Raw genomic sequence first — 24,046 nt, 5'->3', positions numbered from 1 at the left:
GGTATTTGCAAATGACATATCCAATAAAGGATTAGTATCCAAAATATATAAAGAACTTATATAACTCAAAGCCAAAAAAACCCTAAAATAATCCAACTACAGAATGGGCAGAAGACATGAACAGATGTTTCTCCAAAGAAAACATACAGATGACCAACAGACACATGAAAAGATGTTCATCATCATTCATCACCAGGGAAATGCAAATCAAAACCACAATGACATATCACCTCATACCTGTCAGAATGACTAAAATCCACACAAGAAACAAGTGTTGGTGAAGATGTGGAGAAAAAGGAATCCTCATACATTGTTGTTGAAAAAGCAAACTGGTACAACCACTGTGGAAAACAGTATGGAGTTTCCTCAAAAAATTAAAAATAGAACTACCATATGATCCAGTAATTGCACTACCTCTGAAATACAAAAACACTAATTCAAAGTGATATGTGCACCCTTATGTTTGTTGCAGCATTATTTACAATAGTCAAGTTATGGAAGCAGCCCAAACATTCATCAACAGATGAATAAAGAGGAGGTGGTGTATTAAAAAAAATAATATATATATATGAATATTACCCAGTCACAAATAAGAATGAAATCTTCTCATTTGCAACAACATGGATAGATCCAGAGAGTATAATGCTCAGTGAAATAAGTCATAAAGACACATGCATATAATTTCACTCATATGTGGAATTTAAGAAACAAAACAAAGGAAAAAAGAGACAAACAGAAAAAAAGGCTTTTAACTACAGAGAACTAACTGATGGTTACCAGAGGGGAGGTGGGTGAAATGGGTGAAATAGGAGAGTAGGATTAAAAACGCATTTATCATGATGAGCACTGAGTAATGTATAGAATCATTGGATCACTGTATTTATACAGCTGCAGTTTAACACTGTATATCAATTATACTGGAATTAAAATTTGATAAAAAGAAAAAAAAGAATTAATTATTCACAAATTGTTCCAAAAAAGTAGAAGAGGAGGGAATACTTCCTAATTCACTTTACAAGGCTAGCATTTCCCTAATATCAAAACCAGATAAGGACCTCAAAAGAAAATTATTAGGCCAGTATCTATTATGAAAATAGATGAGAGATTCTCAACAAATCAAATCAAATCTAGCAACATATGAAAAGAATTACACTCCATGGCCAAATGGGATTTCTCCCAGGAATGTAAGGTTGTTTCAACATAACGATAGTCAACCAGTGAGATACACCACAACACTGCAAGAATGGACAACAACCATAGGATCACCTCAGTACGTGGAGAAGAAGCATTTCCAAAACTGTTTCATGATAAACCCATTTAAATTAGGAATAGAAGAGCACTTTCTCAACTTGACTGAAGGTATCTACAACACATTCACAGCTAACACACTTAACGATGGACTGAATGCTTTTCTCATAAAATCAGGAATAAGACAAGTATGTCTACTCTCATCACTTTTACTTAACACTGCTATGGAAGTTTTAGACAGGGTAAGGAGGCAAGATAAAAAATAAATAGTATCCATATTGCCAAGGAAGAAGTAAAACTATGTTTATTTGTAGATGACATCACTGTGTATACAGAAAATCCCAAAGAATTCAATAAAAAACTATTATAACTAAGAAATGGGTTCAGCAGGGTTGCAGGATAAAAGACCAATTTATAAAAACCATAGGTAAAAAATAGTGATTTATTTGGGCCCCAGATATGGGGGCTCTTTTTAGTAGACAAGTCTCTCTTGTCAGAAGCCTTCTTTATCTTGAGCTGGAATCCTCTCCTCTATTTATGCCTCTTGGGATAACACACTGATCTCATTCCTCTTTCATGGAGCTCTTTAAATATTTAAAGATAGTTACCATACCTTCCCATTCTGTCCCTAGCTACTTTCATTTTCCTTATGTGACATGATTTAAACCCTCCTTTTTCTCCCTGGGTTTTGCCTCCTATCTCTAGATATATTAATAATTTACCTTTTTCAGAAATTTAAAATCTTTAGATGTCAATATTGTGTTTGGGTATTTCATGATTACATGGAATGGTTTAGAAATTACTCCATAATCTACATGAGTCATACTGAATTCATGGTGGTTGGATAAAATACCTAGGTCTTTTTCATATGACGTCACTGGATTTTATTTGCATTTCTGGACCTAAAATTTATAAATTTATTCCAGTTAAGTTTTTCTTATTAATTTGAGCCCATACTTCTAATGTGTTTGCTCTCCTTTACGTGTCCTTCTATAGTATAGAAAACGCCCTCTCTTTTCAATATAAGCATACCTTCTCCGTCATATGATGAAAACAGTGACTCGGACATTCCAAGAAGAGAATGCTCTGGCAAATCAGTAGCTATTCCTCTTTAAAATATCAGTATTATAATTATTACTTTTTGTACGTGATTTTTTCAGTTAGTTCCAAACCTACCTAACAATGCCATATTACTCTGGCTTACGTTTCTCCATTTGATTATAACACTGTTTTTCACATAGACTACAAAATCTCTTGTTAAAAATGAGATGATAAATTTCTTCTAGAAAGCATTCTCTATACTGGAAATCACAGAGGTGGCATAAAGGGTGTATGAAAAGAACTCTGAAAATAAAAAATAAAACAAGAATAAAGTCATGGAAATTTACCATTTCACAAATAAAAGAAAATTACTCTGGGATTGGTACAGACCCAGACAGCTAATATAACCAATGTTAGCAGCAGTATAGGAAGGTCATATGCTTGTGATCCATTCCTTCACTTTAGGTATATCCATTCATTTCCATTGGTTGGAAAGGTTAAAAATGAAATGTATGATGAAAGGAGAAATAGGTTCTTAACAATTTGAAATCCTTGTTATTATACACCTTTCAAACAAACCTAAAATTGGCAACAATGGTTATCCTCCAAATTTTATCTCTAACCTTTGAAATAAAATTCATACAGGAAATTCACGTTTCTCTATTTACTTATGTTTCTTGCAATATTCTGGTCAAGAAAACTAAGAGAAACAGTATCCATTTATTTTTTCATAGTGAGGGAAAAATAAACAAATATGAAATACCTGTGGGCATCTGGCAGCACTATAGCAATCTCCAGCTGTGGCAAATGGCACTGCTTTTCCAAATATTGTCTGGGCAAAAAGAAGATCTGTGGCTAAAAAAATAAATGAAGCTTTTCAGCATTGAGGCATTGTATATTTTTCAAACTTCACTGCAAAACATACAGTCTTCATATTATATTCTTAAATATATTTATATAATTAGTTCAAAATTTTAAGCAAATGTGCTATGCAATTATAGTATATAACACGTCATATTTTCAATAAAAATTTTTAATACAAAAATGTTCATCTCAAAAATTGCCCTAAAAATGGCAGATACTTGTGTAATTAATCCAGAAGTTTTGTTTTTTTTTTTAAACTCAAAATGGATGAAAGATCTAAATGTGCAACAAGATTCCATCAAAATCCTAGAGGAAAACACAGGCAACACCCTTTGAACTTGGCCACAGCAACTTCTTGCAAGATATATCTATGAAGCAAGGTAAAAGAAAAGCAAAAATGAACTATTGGGACTTAACCAAGATAAAAAGCTTCTGCACAGGGTAGCCCTGGTGGCGCAGTGGTTTAGTGCCGCCTGCAGCCCGGGGTGTGATCCTGGAGACCCAGGATCGAGTCCCACGTCAGGCTTCCTGCATGGAGCCTGCTTCTCCCTCTGCCTGTGTCTCTGCCTCTCTCTCGCTCTCTCTGAATGAATAAATAAATAAATATTTTTTAAAAAAAAAGCTTCTGCACAGCAAAAGAAACAGTCAACAAAACTAAAAGACAACCTACAAAATGGGAGAAGATATTTGCAAATGACTTATCAGATAAAGGGCTAGTATCCAAGATCTAGAAAGAACTTATTAAACTCAACAACAAAGAAGCAAACAATCCAATCATGAAATGGGCAAAAGACATGAACAGAAATCCCACAGAGGAAGACATAGACATGGTAGTGAAAGGGAGGTGGGCGGGGGGTTGGGGTGACTGGGTGATGGGCACTGAAGGGGGCACTTGTCGGGATGAGCACTGGGTGTTATGCTAAATGTTGGCAAATTGAACTCCAATAAAAAAATTTTAAAATAAATAAATAAAACTAAATGCCTTATATTTTACTTTATAGTGAATATCTAAAATAAAATGCAAGAGCAAATTATAGAAGAAAAAACATTAAAGGTTAATACATCATGACAATATATATGACAATATATATGATGCTTATAGACAATATATATGATGTATATCAATTCACTTAGGCAACTGAAATACAAAAACATCCAGCTAAAACATTTGCTTTTTTGATTTCTAATATACTGCATTACATTATTATTTTCTTTTGAATCTGACTTTTGCTAACATTGTTAGTGTGTCTCTTCCCAACATCATGTACAATGAGCTCAGGTTGGTAGTTCAAAGTTAGCATGGTGGGGATATATTTAACCATGAACATTGGCAAATGCTATAAACCATTATTTTCCTGGTTGTTAAATGCTGGTTGTTAAACATTTATCCACACACCACTGCTTATCCTGGCACTTATGGGTTAGGCTGAGGCAGGCAGACACAACTTTCAAATCAAGCATCCTTTGATACTATCTCCCTCATCATTGCCTTGACAACCCATAGATACCCATAGATAGCTCTAACTCAGCATGCCCAAACTAAATGCATTAATTATCTTTTTCTCCAAACTTATTTCTTCTGCTATATTTCTCATATCACTGAACTATATCACCATCCACCCTGGTATTTTGGAAATCTTTTTAAATATTCTATGTTGCAAATCCTCATATTCCTTCTGTCTGAAAGTCCTACAGAGTGTACCTCTTTAATACTTCACAAAGGCTCCCTATTCTTTTTTTTTTAAGATTTTATTTATTTATTCATGAGAAACACAGAGAGAGGAGAGAGAGAGAGAGAGAGAGAGAGAGAGAGAGAGAGGCAGAGACACAGGGAGAGGGAGAAGCAGGCTCCATGCAGGGAGCTTGATGTGGGACTCGATCCCAGGTCTCCAGGATCACGCCCTGGGCTGAAGGCGGCACTAAACTGCTGAGCCACCGGGGCTGCCCAAGGCCCCCTATTCTGAACCATGTCTTATTTTAAGCCTGCATCACTTTCTTTTTTTTTTTTTTTTAAGATTTTTTATTTATTTATGAGAGATACAGAGAGAAGGGTAGAGACATAGGCAGAGAGAGAGAAGCAGGCTTCCTGCTGGGAGCCCAATGTAGGACTCGATCCCAGGACTCTGGGATCATGCCCTAAGCCAAAGGCAGACACTCAACCACTGAGCCACCTAGGCATCCCAAGCCTGCATCATTTTCTATCTGGATTATTAGATTAGCTTCTTACCTATTTTCATGGATACAATTTGTTCTCCAAGTTTTGTCCCTCTTTTGCTGAAACCGTCCCCCAGTGGTTTCTCATAACTTTTAAAATTCAAATTTGTAGTTAGTATACATTGTTCTTTATGATCTGCTCTCTGGGAACTTCTCTTACCAGTTGCCATCCCCCAACTTCCACTTAATTCATTCTTAGAGAAAAATGGACTTTTTTATTCTTTAATGGAAACAATGGATTCATCTTTCCTGGCTTCTGTTTATGCTGTTCCCTTCTCCTGAAACTCCTTTTCTCCACTTCAGTTAATTCAAATTTGTCTTCAAGATTTCCTCAAGATGGCTTGTTGGGGAAAGTTAAAGACTTTTTATTCAACAAATACTTATTTAGAATCTATTATGTATTGGATATTATTTTAAGTACTCTAAGAACACATCAGTGGAGGAAACCGAGGCTGATGGAACCTGAGTCCTACCAGAGTGAGACAGGTAATAAAGTAAACGTTACATTATACTAGGGGTGATAACTGCTATAGAAAAAAATACAACAAATTCGTTTAAAAAATGGAGAGAAGGGGATTTTAGGAGTAGAGAGTGTTCCAGGATGACCTAATTGAGGAGGTGAAATTAAGCAGAAACCCAAAAGAAATAAAGGAGTAAACCATATAGGTAACTATAGACAACTGTTCCAGGCAAATAGAACAAAGTGCAAAGGCCTTAAGATGAGAGCATCCTTGCAGTGTTGTAGGAACAGCAAAGAGACAAGTGTGTCCAGAGCAGAGTATGCAAGGAGGGAGCAGAGAGGTGATGGAGATGGGAAGTCATGTTGAATTTTGTTGACCGTTGGAAGGAGTTTTCATTTTACTCTGAGTTAGATGGGAAATGTTTGGAGAGTTTTGATCAGAATTCATGTCTGTTAAAAAGATGAAGTATGATAATGTATAAAACATGACGTGGCTTGGGACACCTGGGTATCTCAGTGGTTGAGCATCTGCCTTTGGCTCAGGTTGTGATCCTGGGGTCCTGGGATCGAGTCCCACATCAGGTTCCCTGCAGAGACCCTGCTTCTCCTTCTGTCTATGTCTCTGCCTCTCTCTCTGTGTCTCTCATGAATAAACAAATAGAATCTTAAAAGAAAAAAAAAAAAAACAAAAAACCCATGACATGGCTTACGTTTTATAGGATCACTTGGTCTTCTCTGTTGAGAATGTAGGTCAGGAGGTGGGAGAATGGTACAGTGCTGAAATAGGACTACTACAATTTTAGTAGGCATAATAATTCAGGTGGAAAATGGTGTGGACTGAGATGAAGGTGGTAGCAAATGAGGTAGTAAGAAAGTGATAGTTGATATGTGTCTTAGCTCAAGCTACCCTAACAAACCACCATGAACTGGGCGGCTGAACCACCATAAATCTATTTCTCTAAGATCTGGAGGCTGGATGGTAGAGATCAGTGTGCCAGGATGGCATTCTGGTGAGGGCCCTCTTCCTGACTTGCAGATGGTCATCCTTCTTGCTGTGTCCTCATATGGCACAGAGAGAGCTCTAGTGTCTTTTCCTCTTTTTATATTGGCATTACTCCCATCATGAGCACCCTACCTTCATCTAAACCTAATTATCTCCCCATAACCAAATATCATCACATTAGGGATTAGGGCTTCATCATATGAATGTTGGGAGACACGACCAACAGTCGTGTTGGTCCATAGTAACATATATGTTAGAGATTCACCTGACAGAATTTGATGATGGATTGCCTGTAGGTGTGAGAGGAAGGGAGGAGCTAAGATGTTGCTAGATTGTAGCTGGAGTAATTAGGAGACTATAGGTGCAATTTCCTCAGATAAAAATTTGGGATAGAGTAGATGTGGGAGGAAATACTGAAAGTACAGTTTTGGATACATTGAGTTTGAGATGCCTATTAGACATTGACGTGGGTGTGCTGAGTCAAGAGCTGAACACTGGAGTTTAGGGAAATAGTACAAATTGGAGGTATACATTTGGGACCATCGTTTAGAATCTATAAATAGGATGAGATTCCCAAAGGGATGACTGTGTCCCAAGGCTCTTCAAGATTCAGAGTTGTGGAAGATGAAGAGTAACCAGTCAAGCCGAGAAAGACAGGAGAAAGTGGCCAGGACAGGAATCCAGTAAGATGAAAACCAAGAATGTGTCACTGGATTTTGAGAAATGGAGGTAGAATTGGTAACTTAAAAGGGAAGGTAAAGTCTGCTGGGCAAATGTTCTCAAACAGGTACAAAGTCATGAGACTAGAGCACAAGAGAAGGTTGACTTCGGTGGGAGTGGGAATAGTCCACCCACCGTGAGTAGGAGGGAAGGAAAAGTATGTAGGTAAAGATTTGGGTAGGTTCTAGACAGGGTGGTGGTAGATTGTGGAAATGCTCTTCTAGTTTAGTTTGTTTTTTCCTCAGTGACATCGGAAGCAAGATTATTGGCAATGAGCTAATGAAGTGGAAGTGTTGGAAATTTTAGAAATTTGAAGCTAGAGGAGATGTTAGTTGGGCATTTAGGGGGATGGGGGTGGGAATGAACTAGTGAAGGGCAACAGGATTACTCAAGCAGCATGTAGCTTGGTATCCATGCATTTAAGGTGAGATCAGTCAGAGGGGCAGTATATAAGGCGCCACACTCATGTTTTATTACAAGCGCAGCACAGAGGAAATGTTTAATCAAGACTAAGTTCCCCTTATGTACTTAACAATGCTACAACATGTGTATTAAATAACAACCAGTATTTATTGAGCATTTACTATATACAAGGCAATTAGTAGGTATGTTACAAGTATTATCTTTTAATCCTCGCCAGAGAGGAAAACAGAAGGAAAGAAGAAGGAAAGAAGAAAAAAAAAAAAAAAAAAAACCTGAGAGGCAGTTTTCACTTTACAGATGAGGGAATTTAAGCTTAAAGAGATATGTTCAAGGTCATGTAACTGGTAAATGGATTCAAAGAATTTACTCCCAGTCAACTCCAGAGTCATTAACAACAGTATAATGTTTCCCCAGTTCAGTAACAGTGGGTGTTCAATAAATAGTAGCTATTATTACTAACAAGAACAGTTCATCATCATGTGTCTGTGATTTAGAGATTTTTTACTCCTGCATTCCCTGCCTCAATAATTTTTTTTGTTTGTTTCTTTCTATAGTGTATGCACCATGCTAGGTACTGGTGATTCAATTGCAATTTAAAGTTCCTGCTCCCGAAATGAACTTCTTTGCCTTTTCTTGTAGGAATGCAAGTTCCAGAATGGCAGGTTGCATCGTGTTCAGTGTATATTAGGTGCCATAAATATGTTTTGATTTTACTATACTCTGAACTACTTCCTAGAAAGGCAGCAGGTATAGAAGCTGGGATCTGTGGGTGGGACTTTATCTCTCAAAGCCAGTTACTAACTCTATGAATTGGGACAAGTCACTTAAGTTTTATAAGTGCATCTTAATTTCATCACTTGCAACAATGTGATGCAATTCTGCTTTAACTAGTACAGAAGAAAAGATCCAATGAGACAATTTATGAGAAAATACTTGACAAATTGTGACCTGAAACTAATGTTAATTATTATTGTAAGCCCTACAAAAGGCTTATACAACTATGTTGAAGATATTAGCTTCCTTGTCTTTAATGTGATTGAGGATTTTAAGGTAAAGGGTTTTATCTTGGAAGGGCAGCATCTTATCACTGCTGTTACCACTGCATTTTTATTGAGTCCCCGTAGTCCACGTCATTGCAAGAGAATTATGTAGCTGATAACTTCTTTTTAAAAAAATTAAGTAATTATTGCACAATGCTGGGCCCTTCTCTATACCCTGGCTACCCACATATTAGAATTTCACTAGCAAATAGAGATCTTTCATTTTAGAGATTCAGCACTTACTTTTAATTTGCATGGAATTGACATCAATTCTTATTTTGCTGAAAACAGTGCGTCCGGCAGCCAGGTAGTCATTTTTACATGCACAGTCTTGCCTCCTACTTCCATTAAAAGGACATTCATATGGATTTTGTAGTCTGAAACAACATTAGAATATTTTTAGTATTAGACGGTAATCCCATCATGGATCTAAATGGTAAACTTTGGAAGTGGGAAGGTAAAAGATGCGCTCTTTAATATTATAATGTAATTTAAATGAGAAAGAAGTAAAAACTACTCAAGATTAACATATAATCCTCAATGGGAAGTTCAAGAATGGTGTATGGAAAATAATTCAGTTATAGTTCTCAGTTCTCCTCACCTTTATTACTGGTATTAATTTTGTTTCTATTAAAATACACTTAGCTCTTAAACTCTTTTGTTGTTCCACAGCTCCCCCTCGGTATTTTTCTTAGTCAATCTGTGAGCATGTGTTAATACTCAAGTATTTGTTATTCAACAGGCAGGGACAACATCTGGCTTAGGTCCTAATATTACCACCTGCTCCTAAATTACTTGTCCCGCTTGTGAGATACTCAAGTATCACTCTGAAAGCTGGAACTTCTAATACTCTTGATGGACCATTACAATGCACGGATAAGCCAAAAATCTCCTACCTAACACCATACACTTCAGAGAAGTTGTCTTCTTCACCTTTGACCAATGATATATATTCCTTGGGGTTCTCTGAGTGCATGCCTGCACAATAGATCTGGAGGGAAAATGCAAACATCTAGAAAAGCCTTTTCCAGTCAGTGGCCAATGTTAAAATCAAATACGAACTGCTTCCAAAATACCTTTATTATTCTTCCGTTAATGTTAAGATCATAGTCACCATCCTTGGTAATGTTGTTTTTCACTTGGATTTCTTTGCAGCTGGTGAATGTTTTACCTTCAAGGACAAGTGAATATAACTTGTTGACATTGAACTAGTTACAAACAATAGCATGAATTTAGCTCACTCATACAAATATTATACTTGGAAAAAATAGGCATTTTGTTTTGCAGAGCATATGAGCACTACAAATACAAATATTTATTTTCAAACTTTAATTGAAACTTCCTAGGAACACTTACATATTTGGTAGATTTTTAAAATCGATTACTTACAGTCATTGATGTAACACCTCTTTTGAGCATTTGGTTTTAAACGCTTTAAACATAAGTTACTGGGCCAACCATGTTCAGCCATGCATTCTACTCTTCTCTCCATTGTCCCAGCTCCGCAAGTCACTGAGCACTGTGAACAGGGTACAGTTTAATGGATCCATTACAGTATAATGGATAAAAGGCCAGTAAACCCATATTTCATTCTCTCACACTAGGTCCCTTTGGAACAAACTGATGATCAACTATTTTGTATAGTTACAGCAACAGAATATAGTAAATACTTGATATACATTAATTAGTGATGGTTATTAAGACTACAGAGTTTTTTCCTCATTGTTATATGCTAGGATTGCAAAGTAACATTCACTTGCTCTCTATCAAATTGGCAATGGAATATAGTACCAATGACTTTCATTATTCATATGTTAGATCTATTTACTTCTTCATTTGATCAATAAATATTTCAGAAGCATCGACTCAAAATGCAAGCCACTGTGCAAGGCTCTCTGAAGAACGGAAATAAGTTATTAGTTATGGTCCCTCCTCATAAACAGATTATCGCAAGCACAGAGAAAGAGATATTTAGGTAAGTAATTGAAAGTGGTTTTTATAGACGGAAGGGGTAGGAGACTAGATCTGAGATCTAGTTAGACATGTAGATTACCAGGCATCCTACACCTAGAAGATCTCAAAGGGCTTTCAATTCATAACTATATACTGACCTTGCTCCACTTCCCCACTTTCCAAGTGGCCATATGCAAACAGCTCCTAAAATTGCATTTGTAAACCTGAGGGGAAGGCAGCACAGGACATTCTCGATAGTCTATAGGCCAAAGTTGATGAAGCTTATATTTCTCAGTAGGCCAGATTGCAATGCAATATGTAATCCTTTGTCGGTGACTAAATCCACAGTTACCTGCACACTGAAAAATATACAATTTTAAAGGGAGAAAAAGATGCCTTTAAATTTAACTAGGGCCTACTACTTGCCAGGTGGTTAATACATATTAGGCCACATCATCGCCACAATAATCTTATTTAATAGCCTAACTTATAGATGAGTAAACAAATGTTCAGAGACATTAGGTAACGTTTCCAGAGGTGTGCCAATAAATGGGAAGGATGCAGATTCAGGCTAGACCATCTATTGGTACTGCCTATGTTTTTTGGTTTTGTTTTCCATTGCACTGCTAAAAACAGTTTAATTGGATAAAGCTTTATCTCCTGATAGGCACAGCTTCAGAGAAATGGAATATATTAGGGGTTCTTACCTGAAATAAAGAACAGTTATGATTAACTTACTAGTAACTATATATGTTAGCATACATTTATCTTAATACACATAATGTGATGTATAACACCATTTGACTAAAATAACTAAGTGATAGATATAAATTAAAGAGCAAAAAGTGGGCAAATCAATTTCTGCTTCCAGCAATAATGGAGCAACAAGAAATAAGTTACCTTCTAATATAAAGCAACAAAAACATCTGGTGAAAAGATAACAAACAATGGCTTTTCAGACACTAGACGTTGGACAATAAAGTGATACATGGGAGACAGAAATAAAACAAGTAATCCTATAACTGCTCTCATCCGCTACCTTGAGAGAGCTTCCAGGTCTTGGAACAAGAAAAGGAAACACAAAGGGACAGCAGAGTTCTGACCTGTGCACACATACACGTGAGGACATCAAGTAAGGCCAAAGAATGAACCAACCAAAAGATAGAAATTACTGTATATGGTACTCACATGGGATGAAATATCGTGCTTATTTTCTCTAGCCAGACTGGAAAACTTTATATTCATGGGACAATAGATATATTACTCAAAAGGGTCTTGCCACAGAGGAGAGGAATAATGTACCTTAGACTAAATAATGCACTGGCCTGACCTAACAAATCTTAAGAGCAAGACAAGAAAGTATCCAACTGTCTCCAGACAGAGTAACTTCATTCCAGAGTGAAGCTCATAATATGTGCATAGGAATCAAAACTACCCAGTAGGCAAAAAGGTAAAATTCATGTCTAACATGAAATCAAAAAAATTTACGGGCATGCAAAGAAGCAAGAAATTATAACCCACAATGAGGAGAAAAACCTAGCTTTCAAAGCAGACCAAGGGGGGTCAGGGAAAACAGCCAAGTAAGGATTTCTGAAAATTCTCTCCTCCATAAAAACAATAAAAAGTTAACCAAAGGTTTACAGTGATCTGGGAAGCATTTATTTCAAAACAAGGCTAAGTCTCAGGATGAAGAGGGAGCTTTGTGGTGTTTTGACTTACCCTATACCCATTCTCCCCTAACTCCATAGCAGCCTTCAAAATCAATAGTCCTGCAAACACGGTGAAAACCAGCAGCCTGGCAGCCATAAGAGAGGTGGAACTGGGTTGGACATCCTTCAAAACTTCCTTCCCATAGAACTGTCATAATTTGAACTGTTTGATGGTCTTCTAGAAGATCCCCCTTGCAAGGCTGTCTTTATTTGACTTGACTCAGAGCTTGCCCAGTGCTAAAAGCCATTTCCCTAGGGGCATTTGTTGAACCCAATTAAAGGCCACTGTTTAACTTTACAGCTTCCAGAGCAGGGATAACAGTTTAGAACAAAAAACAGGCTAGTCAAAAAAGCTTAAAAGGAAAATCTGGGAAATGAAATATAACAGCTTTGAAAACCTCCAATATATTCATAGGAATCTGGAAACCTGTGGACATGCATGAGGTTGTGTGCATGTTCAGGGCTGCACACATGCTCAGGAAGCACCTGGGAAGGGCCTACACTCTCATCTCTGGCTGACATCCAGGCTATGCACAAAATCAGGACATTAAGCTTAAGAAACAGCTGTCAACTTCCTGGCTGGTGCCTACACCTTTTATTCTATCTGCATTGCCATTACTCTATCTGCACCATCCAACTGTCAGTGGTTTCATTCCCTCGATTGATATGCATACTGTTATCTACCCCCTTAGTCAAAAATTTTGAATGATTTTATTTATTTATTTGAGAGAAAGAGAAAAAGAGAGAGAGAAAGAGAGAGAGAGAGAGTAGGAGCAGGGGGAGGGACAGAAGGAAAGAGAGAAGCAAACTCCCTGCTGCTCAGGGATCCAGATGTGGGGCTCAATCCCAGGACCCCAGGATCATGACCTGAGCTGAAGGCAAACTCTTAACTGACTGAGCCACTCAGGTGCCCCCCAACCTGCTGTATTCCAATTTAGTGACATAGCTTCAACTGTGTCAAGTTTGAGACTCAGTTGTTGAGACTCTTTCCAGGATCAAAATTTCTTAACTTTCTTTGTCTTACCTGTGATGAGTCTCCTGTTACCACAATGTACCTGCAGGAAGGGTTCGGGCACTCTTTGATGGAAAGAGGCCTGGTGGAAGGATCACAGAAACTCTCATTCACTTGACTGTTTTGTGCATCAGTGCACTTGACTTGCCGATGTGTCTCTTTTTGGTTACATGAAGTTGAACACTAGAAGTGCAATGACAGAATGAATAACACATTCTTTCATGCAATTCTTTGAAATTTTACTTGTCAGTACTCACGTTCAGCCACTCTCCTGCCACCCACTGGTACTGTATGCAGTCCTGGTGCCAACATTGCCGCTGAGAATAAGGCCGAGTGGATTGAGCACACATTTCTTCAGCCACCCGACCAACGCCTCTGAGTCTACAGTACACATCTCTTTGCTGAACTCCAGAGCCACAGGTCACAGAGCACTACAGAGAAGCCCAAATGATTTGAGCAATTAGCTAACAAATATCAGATTTCAGAAAGATAGCAAAATAGTGCCATGGCCTGTTTTCTTATTTCTTTTAAACATAGCCTGATGTTTATCAGGCATTAAGTAGAAAATACATGCAATTAGTATTTTTAAGACTCTCTAGTGTGAAGCATCTATACAAATATGCAAATAAATTTTCTTTATTTTGTAGTACCCCCTTAAGCCAAGTGGTTAATACATATTAGGCTACATCATCGCCTTCATCGCCATGAAGACCATAGTTATGGAAACTATGACAAGCTGTATGACAAGTTATGTCAGACACTACATCCCAACTGATAGCTCTCTATTCTCACTTAAATGTTCTTAATATCTTTAAAACTCATTGCACAACGAAACTATTCTACTATATTGCTTTTTTAAAAAATATATTTTATTTATTTATTCATGAGAGACAGAGAGAGAGAGAGAGAGAGAGGCAGAGACACAGGCAGAGGGAGAAGCAGGCTCCATGCAGGGAGCCCGATGTGGGACTCGATTCCGGGACCTCAGGATCACACCCTGGGCCAAAGGCAGGTGCTAAAACGCTGAACCACCCAGGGATCCCCAACTACATTGCTTTTAAACATCATTTAAATTCTTAGACTATATGCATCATCTCCCTCGAAGGAATAATAATTTCCAAAATTGTGTTATATACTCATCTTTATACTTGCAGCACCTATGGTAGGGTAGTTTGGGGACCCAAACATTTGCTAATCTGTTGATTCATGATTATCTTTCAATGGACAAGTGTTTGGGGAAGCTGGTTGTATAAACCATAATAAACTTGGACCATCTTATCTTAGCCACCCCAGGTCACATTTCTCTTCTGTGCACAAAGGAGATTTTGTATTATTTGCAAATTTCAAAGAACACTTCCATACATTTATTCCTGGTAACAGTTCAACCTCTGACAAGCAGTGCTGAAGACCTGAGACTCAGAGATGATAAGTCACTTACTTGAGCTCCTGCCTCTAGTTAGCAAAATGAAGCTCAGTTCTTCCTGACTCTAGATGCTGAGGTGTTATTACGATGCCTGTAGGGGATGGAGAAGGATCTGGTAACCTCTCAGAGCGTTTGCTCCTCTAAAATGCTAGGTTCTATTACAACAGAGCTTGACTACAACCAAGAGCTGTGGTACCCACATCAATAAACTATGGAGAAAGCCCAGGGTATTTATTTAAGTTGCAAGTTTGTTTTTTTTATACTCTTTGTTATTTCAGAAGGGATGAGAAGTCCTACTGAGGAATATCTGTGGTCTCATTACTGTTCCCAGTTTTGATATTGTAAGGGTAAAAATTCAGGTCCTTTGGGGCACCTGGATGGCTCAATTGGTTAAGCATCCCACTACTGATCTCTGCTTAGGTCATGATCTCAGGATCATGAGATGGAGCTCCATGATGGGTTTCATGCTCTGTGTGGAGTCTGCTTGGGATTCTCTCTGCCGCTCCCCTCGTTTGTGTGCAAAAATGTGCTCTCTCGCTCTCTCTCTGTCTCTCTTTGTCTCTCTCAAAAAAATAAATGAATAAATCTTTAAAACAAATCAGGTCCTTCACCAAGTTCTATGTTTCTGCAGGAATCTCAGAGGGACAAACTTCTTTTTCCACAACAACAAATGTATATCTGCAGAGTATGGGTTTACCATGAATGAAAAATTTTTAAGATCTCACAAAATCTAAGAACTTGGCTCACCTGTAGACTTGAATCCCTCATACAAACTGTTGTAGCATTTTACTCTAAATGCACTTGATAATTTAGTTTTCTATTTTGTGGGTATAAGCAGTAACCACTGACTTGAAGAGAGTTTATATGTATTTCTTAACCTATGAAGAACAGTCTTCTCTACATAGCTTACATTTACCTTCATTGTATGCTTAGGCAGTTGAATTTTGCCCCCATTGAGTGTTTTCACAAAAAAACAGCTCCACTGCACGGAGACAGCAATAATTCAGTGTGTGTTCTATGCAAGACACAATATTAAGTAGACTAAAATGTCTGGATGTAGTTTAGCTTATCTGAACCTCTTGTGAAAATATTTAGCCTATAAAATAAGGCTCCTGCAAACATTTTCCAGGGATAATTTCAGAAATATAAACTACATTTGGAAAACTTCCCACCTCTAAACCTGGAAAAATATAATTCACAAATCATAGCTTAGCAAGAAGTTCTAGCAGACAAATATAATTTTCTAAAATTCAATAAACCACAAGCGTTCACTGGTCCTTTGGTCACAGCACATGTTTAGAAAAATCTTCTGTGACCATGGGTAACTACTATTACGGACCTCTTCCTTTCCCTTTCCCTATTGTGGGAAAAAAAAAAAAAAAGGTCTACTACTTGGAAGAAAACAAGTAACGTCTTGTTTTACAGTTTTTTTAAAGATAAGAGTACAAAAAAGTAAACTGATGCAACTTTAGATTTGAACAGAAAAGATAATACATGGCTTAAATGAAATATTTCTTAACCCAATGCCATCAATAACCTTAACTGCCAGATCCAACAAAAAGGTTTCAAATCCTTTCCTTAATCTCACGGATACATTCAGCAGCATTGATCACTTTCTGTTGAGCCATTCTGGCTTTTGTGATTGAAATCCCTTCAGGTTCTACTCTGCTTTTCTTAGATTGCTCCTTCTCAGAGTTCTTAACTGACTCTATTTTCTCAGTTAAGCCTTAAATGTTAGCATATCCTGGGATTCTGGTTTTTTTATTTTAAGATTTTATTTATTTATTTGAGAGAGAGAGAGATGGAAATGGTGAGAGATAGCACAAGCGGGCAGGAGAGGGAGAAGCAGACTCCCTGCTGAGCAGGGAGCCCAATGCAGGCTCCATCCCAGAACCCTGGGATCATAACCTGAGCCAAAGGCAGACACTTACCCAACTGAGCCACCCGGGCGCCCTTGGGATTCTGTTTATGACCTGCTTCTCTTTATACCCTCTGAGCACTCTGAGCAATTTCTTCAATTTTCTTTTTTTTTTTTTTTAAGATTTTATTTATTCATAGACACAGAGAGAGAGAGGCAGAGACACAGGCAGAGGGAGAAGCAGGCTCCATGCAGGGAGCCCGATGCGGGACTCGATCCCGGGTCTCCAGGATCACACCCCAGGCTGCAGGCGGCACCAAACCGCTGCGCCACTGGGGCTGCCCAATTTCTTCAATTTTCTAAATCTGTTCTCTCCAGCCTTGATCCTAATTCTGACCTTGGCATTTACATTTGCATGTGCTTACAAGAATGTTTTATGTATTTACAGAAATCTCATGTGTCTTCTATGTAGATATGTCAAAGGCACCTCAAAATGCAACATTTCCAAAGCAGAACCTTTGCCAGGCCAGGTCCCCTATGGTGGTGGATGCTGTGAAGATATGATTAACTCACTCTTCGGTTGAGTGACTTCTAGAATGAATTCTCAAGGTACACATCTACCTCTAAAATATGCATCCTGATTTAAGAGCTTCATAGAACATACTTATAAGCATGTTATACATTAGCTTTTTTTAAAGTCCAGATATCTAATATGAAAACTATAATTACAAGTACAACACAACGACTGAATGCACTAACTCATTAACACTGCATAATTTAATTTAGACAGGAAAAATAAGCCAAATATCCTATTTATATGTGATATACTATAACATTGCATGGACTGGCACTTGAAAGACTTGACAGCGGAATTGGAGAAGGTGAACTTTAGCCAATCCATGGGTACTGTAGCTATTTTAGCTACTGTAGAGCAGGCTTAAAGAACCGTTAGAATATGCATTGCAAAAATAGGTTCATCAAACTGCTATTTCATAAATTATTTAAAATGCAAATAGTGAAGTCTTCTCTCTTGATGCATTATTTATTAGTTCTTATTAACAGATTTAGGTTTTGATTTCCTCATAGTTATTTGGAACTATGGTTTAATCCAAGTGAGTCAATAATGTAGCAGTAGTATTAGCAACAGTAGAGCATTTGGAATTAGGAAATACTCTAGGAATATGTAACTTCAGTTTCTCTTCAATTTTGAAATTCCTTTTTACAGTAATAGTAAATGAATAGCCATCAAACCTACCCATACTTACATACCTTCAATCTGGGTACATTTGACTACATCCTGAAAGCAGTCATTCCATTTTTGGGTGACTTTAAAGTTAGCAAATACCTATATTGAACTGAAATATTCTTATTTAAACATTTATCCATTGTCCAGAATCTGTCCCCCTTTCCAACACAAAACAAATGCATATTCACTTTCATGTGAGAAAGTATGAAGCTGTAAGGGGTGACTATTTTATGACCAATAGGAGTTGAGCAATAAAATCACAGAAATGCGAGTCCAGCACACTGATATTATAAAGCTACTAAATCAAACTTAAAACCGGTGACCTAGTTTTGTTATGTAAAGAAGAAATGTCTTTGAATTTAAGCCTCTAATCATCAGGGCTTTTCCTACTTGGAGTAGGACACAGTGGAACAGACATAGAATAGTTGAAACCATTTGATTATACTTCTCAGGGGATTTGGTAATTTGTCAAGACTTTTCTTTTTTTTTTTTTTTTAAGATTTTATTTATTTATTCATGAGAGACACACAGAGAGAGGCAGACACACAGGCAGAGGGAGAAGCAGGCTCCATGCAGGGAGCCCGACGTGGGACTGGATCCCCGGTCTCCAAGATCACACCCTGGGATGAAGGTGGCGCTAAACTGCTGAGCCACCCAGGCTGCCCCAGAGGGAGAAGTAGACTCCCCATGGGAGCCTGATGAGGGACTCGATCCCAGGACCCTGGGATCATGACCTGGAATAGGCACTGCTCCAAAAATCTGACCAAGATCTGTGCCAAAAATGTGAATGCTACCCATCATGAACATAGCCTAATATGTTGCTAGTGATTTAAGCAACTACATCATATTTAGTATATGATCAACTAAACTGTTATTTTCCCATAAGCTGTAAAATCCATATATATCTGATACTTAGGCAACAAACTTTTTTGACATAAGCTTGCAGTGAATTCAATACAACACAGAAATGAAATTACATTTCTGTTGAATGCATTACCATGGGATGCAGTGACAATCTATAATTGTTAACTTTAGGTGCCCTGGTAAGAGTGGCAATAGGTTGTTAAGGAAATATAAGGATAAGCTGATGTATAATGATCATAAGGAAATAATTATGACAGCAACTATTGTAAGGAGAGCTTAAATACACCTGTGTTCAAATGCTTCCCCCCCACCACACAATTTTAGTCTGTGACCTGTATAAGCTACTTGGCCCCATAGCTGTTGCTTTCTCATCTCCGCACAAGGTCGGGAAGCAACTGTCCCTTATTGCTCCCCTCTTCTTCCCATTTCTTCACTTTTCTGGCAGAGATAAAGTTATTTCTGCCTTGAAACGTTTCTTGATACATGCCTTAAACCAGAGAGTTAATAATCTCAGCCCACTCAAAGAAAGGCCATCGTAAGTATCAAGAAAGAGGAGAAACAAAGAGAGTGAACAGACAGCATAGAAATGTAAGAACAGAATTGTTGGCACCAACCAGAAGGGATTGAGAAGCACAGTTTACTCAGCCCCAGAGCAAAAAAAGACATTCCCCCTGTCCTGGGGCTCCAGCCTATCTTCACTGGTAGAAACATCACTTAGGAAGAGGATCTGGGCTCTTGGTCAGTGGCTGCGGAAACTCAATTAAGATTTACTATCTTTCTAGGTTATAAGTGATAATATATGTATATATCAGAAATTTCTGAAAATATATAAATATGGACATATGTACTTTGGAAATATAGGAAATATGGAATTAGAGAAATACAAAATCACTTAAAATGCTAACACTTAGCATAGAGTTTCAAAAAATTTTTTCGGGGGCTTTGGGAGACATTAGCTAATAGATTTGTGAGATTTTGGAACTTCTCTCACCTTTGGTTCCAGCTCTGATCTTAAACTTGTAGAAAGAAAATGATGGGTCTCAGAGAAGGGGAACGAGGCAAATGGTTGGTATCACATGACTCTAGATTCAACAGAGTTGAGTGAGATCCCTCAGGCTATCTTTCTAAGTTGTCCAACAGAAGTGTCATGATCAAGAGGAGGCAAGAATGCAGGACTTTTTTTTTTTCCCCTTGAGCATAAAAATTACATTTGGATGGTACTGAACCAAGTAGATGGAGCATGAGACAATGAGTACTTGAGCACCATGCTGGCCTTAAAAACTTGAATATACAAGTAAAGCTAGTATTTCCAAATAGGTAAAATTATGTTCAAAAAAAAAAAGAAAAGAAACAAACAAACAAAAAGCCTTTCAGAAAGTGGAGGGAATTCTTTTTTAAATGATTCCAGTATTTACTTTGCCTCTAAAGATATACAGCTGGAGCCGGAGGATAAATGGCCCTGTATACCAACGCTTGTTTCTGTTTAGCAGCAGTCACTGACATGCATTACTAAATCCTTTCATGGAAAAATGATATCAAATACCAAATGAAGAGCGCTACTTCAAAACTCATTTGAGCACCTCTGTGGTCACAATTTGCTAAATGAGTCCTTCCATTTGAGGTATAATGTAAAATAGTAATAAAATGAAATTATTTTATAGTGGGTGATCATACTAAAGCAATGTTACAATTTAAACCGTCGGAACAACGTAGCAACCAGTGATTATCTCGTAACTACCTCTGAAATTACACTTCTGTTGAATATATTATTATATGTAGTGCAGTGACAGCCTGCAATTGTTAACTTCATGTGGGTACTTTTTATAGAATAAATCAAAAGCCAACGGCTTCACAAATGGTCATTTGTTTCTGGCAGAGATTTGAGGACTGTGTGGGTGTCTGAAGCTAATTTCTATGACAAGGAAAACCAACTCAAAGAGAAGAAAGCAGACTCTGTACAAAAGCATCTGTGTTTTTTAACAGTCCTTGAATATTCATATCTATGTCTTAGAAACTCCTTAAACATGCTCACTTAAGTGAGTCTTATATCATTTTATACTTGGTGGTAAGCCAAGTCCAATTTGTTAGCACTGATGATTGATTCACTGCTGTGGGGCTGGAGGTCAAGGATCAGAAAGCATCCCTCATGAAAACTGATCACAGCAGCTGCAGCAGCTGCATAGCAGCAAGGGGATCCTGGGGATCAACAGGAATCCTGATGGCCAAGATGCAAAAATTCTCTCCCTCTTCCACAAGCCGGATGGCCCCCGCCACACCGCCCCATGGTCCCTGGATGATGTCAGATTTAAGAAGTCTCTGCCACAGGCTGGGTTCACTAACTTTACAGCATTTCAGCCTTATGGGAAAGGCACTTTGCCATAATTTGGGAACATCTGGGCCCAGATAAAGTGAGGCAAACCCTGATTTTACTCAGCAAACCACAATATGACAAATATATAAATTAAGAGTTAGAAAGTATTTTTGGCAACTAAATTACAATATTCAAGTTAAGAAATACTTAACTGAATATGAAGTTAGGTGCTTAGTGAACAAGTTACCCATTGTCCCTGAGATTCAGTGGCCTGAGACAAGGGTGAAGAAGTAGGCACGGGTTAGGTTGTAGACTTACCATGTAAAGACAATGGTCAATCACAGAAGATAATAAGAGACACAATGATATCTAAGTTATTTTAGAGCTCACACTTTATGCAAATAAATAATGGCAAAAAGACATAGAGGGAGGCCATTGTCCACCTGGGAAGAGGTGATGAACTAGACTGGAGTGTCTGCAAGGAGACTCAAGAGTTACTTTGAAGGAGAATTGGAAGAATTTGTTGAGTCACTGACTGCAGGGTCAAGAGAGAAAGAATGATCCAGTGTTTCTTTCAGAATGATCCAGTGTTTTTTTCTTAAACAACTTAGTATGTAGTGGTGGTACTTACGAAATAAAATAGGTTTGTGGGAAATCTTTGAAATCATGGCCTGTGCTAAAGCGTGAAAAATCATTTTATTACTTTACCAAAATTCAATGTCAAAGCAAATGCTCATGATATATGTTTGTGTGTGTGGGGGGGGGGGGGATGAAAACAAACATGTTTTCCCCCAGTTTTCAGTCAAATACTAAGCACTATTCTGAACCTATGAACACTTGACAGAGTCTGTCTCTTCTACAAAGAAACCTGAGATGCTCAACTTGGAAGCATTTTATTCAGGAACAATGAATGACAGGCCGACAGTGCCACTCAGAAGTCGGTGCCCTGTACTGAGGCTCTAACCTCACAGAGTAAATGTGACTTAGGAACTCAGGGGGACCTCACTTCTTCTAGATCCTCTCTGAACCCCTGTCTTTAATAGACATCACTCCAACATCACACAAAAGCAAGGAATCTGCATCAGCAGAGGAGAGGTTTTTTCTTCCATTCTCAGAACTATGCCCTTTCAGAAATGGCTAAGCACCCTGAGGTACTGCTGAAAGCAGCCAGACGGCCTAACCCCACTGAAATCAGGCCCCCAGAAATTTTTCTAGTGACATTTCCAACTTCATTCAGGGATTTTACCTCTTTGCTACTCCCAAGCTGGTCTTTGCTTGACAATCATGATCAAATGCATGCCACTCTCCATTTAGATTTTGAGCTTTCTTCCCTGAGTATGCCAGGGCACCTATCAATCACCCTCCTTTTATAAACTGAGTCCTCAGTCTGGATCTCATGTATATATCAGCTTCATTTTTTGCTGAGTCTTTCCAAGTGTGTCTACTGTAGCCTTAGACTAGCCCAGGCTACCTAGTTCTGACATGTCCCTAACTCTTAAACAACTCCAATTATGATGCTGTCTAGAACTTACCAGTCCCTTCTCCAACATGTAACCTTAGCTCAAATCTAAGACTTTGGTGTGGAAATATGGCAGTTATTAAATATCTTATTATCTATACTTTACTTTTAGACTACCTGGAATAATATTATGATTATCAGTAGACCCCTGGTATTCAGGAACAGAATTTCTTGTAAAGTTTACAGTCACAAAAAAAATCAACCAACAATTCATTATTTAACTATAGACTTAGCAATTGTGTTAACATTGTACATTAATTCAGAGCATGGTGCAAAAAAAATGTGTAACAGAATAAAACACACTTTAGTGGAGTAAAGCTGTCATGATTATTGAGACAGAGAATTGAGATTTTTCTTTGTAAGTGCAAAAATACATTTATAATTATAAAATAGATCACATACCTCCTTCCATCTATTGGCTTTCCATGAAGGGCATCTGACAGATCTACAAGCTTTGTGAGTTCGAGGTTTCTGTAGATGACTGCAATATTTTTCTTCTAATTTCCCTTGGAACTGGTCAATGCAAAGCACCTCACGGTACTTTAAACCTTTACCACAAGAAGCTGAACACTAGAAAATAAACATGAATGCACTTGATTAATTTTATCTTGACTAATTTATCTTCAAAATGTATACTAAAAAAGCAATCAAAACATCATTGCTTTGATGTTTTCATTAAGATATACTTTGATATTTTTCACTAGAGAGAATTTATAATTTGTCTTTCTGCCCTGGACTATCAGAAGATGTTGATGCCATAAGGTATCCATTAATTCCACAAAAAGTACTGATTGTCTACAGTATACCAAGCATTTTTCTGGTACCTAAATGTTTTAGATCTTTTAAGGTTAAAGCTAACTCCTGTTATCACACATAATCATTTAATTTTAATTTTATATGATCACAACCTATTCTATTTTTAATCCCATGTTTCCCTTACTTCAAAGTACATGTTGGATGTTTTAAAAAAATGCAATGATTTCTCAATGCAGGGATTGAGAAAGGAAAAAATTATTTTTTTAAGTCCAATTCAGTTCAGCTTTGTTTTTTTCATCAATCTGGGGAAATATCTCTCTGTACCATCAACCCTCCAATATATTCAGTAAGAAATATATATATATATATATATATAATCTCT

General features: G+C 37.6%; 1 protein-coding gene across 4 annotated transcripts in view; it reads right to left on the bottom strand.

The window, feature by feature from the left end:
• The window catches only part of ADAMTS20 (ADAM metallopeptidase with thrombospondin type 1 motif 20), a 163,041-nt gene that overhangs the window by 17,586 nt on the left and 121,409 nt on the right, over positions 1-24,046 (bottom strand). For all 4 annotated transcript variants that reach the window (XM_077870395.1, XM_077870392.1, XM_077870394.1 and 1 more), the window contains 9 exons: positions 23,311-23,478; positions 13,945-14,118; positions 13,700-13,870; positions 11,125-11,325; positions 10,403-10,532; positions 10,090-10,184; positions 9,910-10,004; positions 9,257-9,390; positions 3,053-3,144 (listed from right to left, as the gene is read on the bottom strand). In XM_077870395.1, the coding sequence (XP_077726521.1) occupies positions 3,053-3,144; positions 9,257-9,390; positions 9,910-10,004; positions 10,090-10,184; positions 10,403-10,532; positions 11,125-11,325; positions 13,700-13,870; positions 13,945-14,118; positions 23,311-23,478 (1,260 nt within the window). The remainder of the gene's footprint in view (positions 1-3,052; positions 3,145-9,256; positions 9,391-9,909; positions 10,005-10,089; positions 10,185-10,402; positions 10,533-11,124; positions 11,326-13,699; positions 13,871-13,944; positions 14,119-23,310; positions 23,479-24,046) is intronic.

The sequence above is a fragment of the Canis aureus genome, chromosome 25, assembly GCF_053574225.1.
Source record: "Canis aureus isolate CA01 chromosome 25, VMU_Caureus_v.1.0, whole genome shotgun sequence".
Classification (NCBI taxonomy): domain Eukaryota; kingdom Metazoa; phylum Chordata; class Mammalia; order Carnivora; family Canidae; genus Canis; species Canis aureus.
The sequence above is the reverse complement of the archived record's forward strand: the minus strand, read 5'-3'. Positions and strand labels throughout refer to the sequence as shown.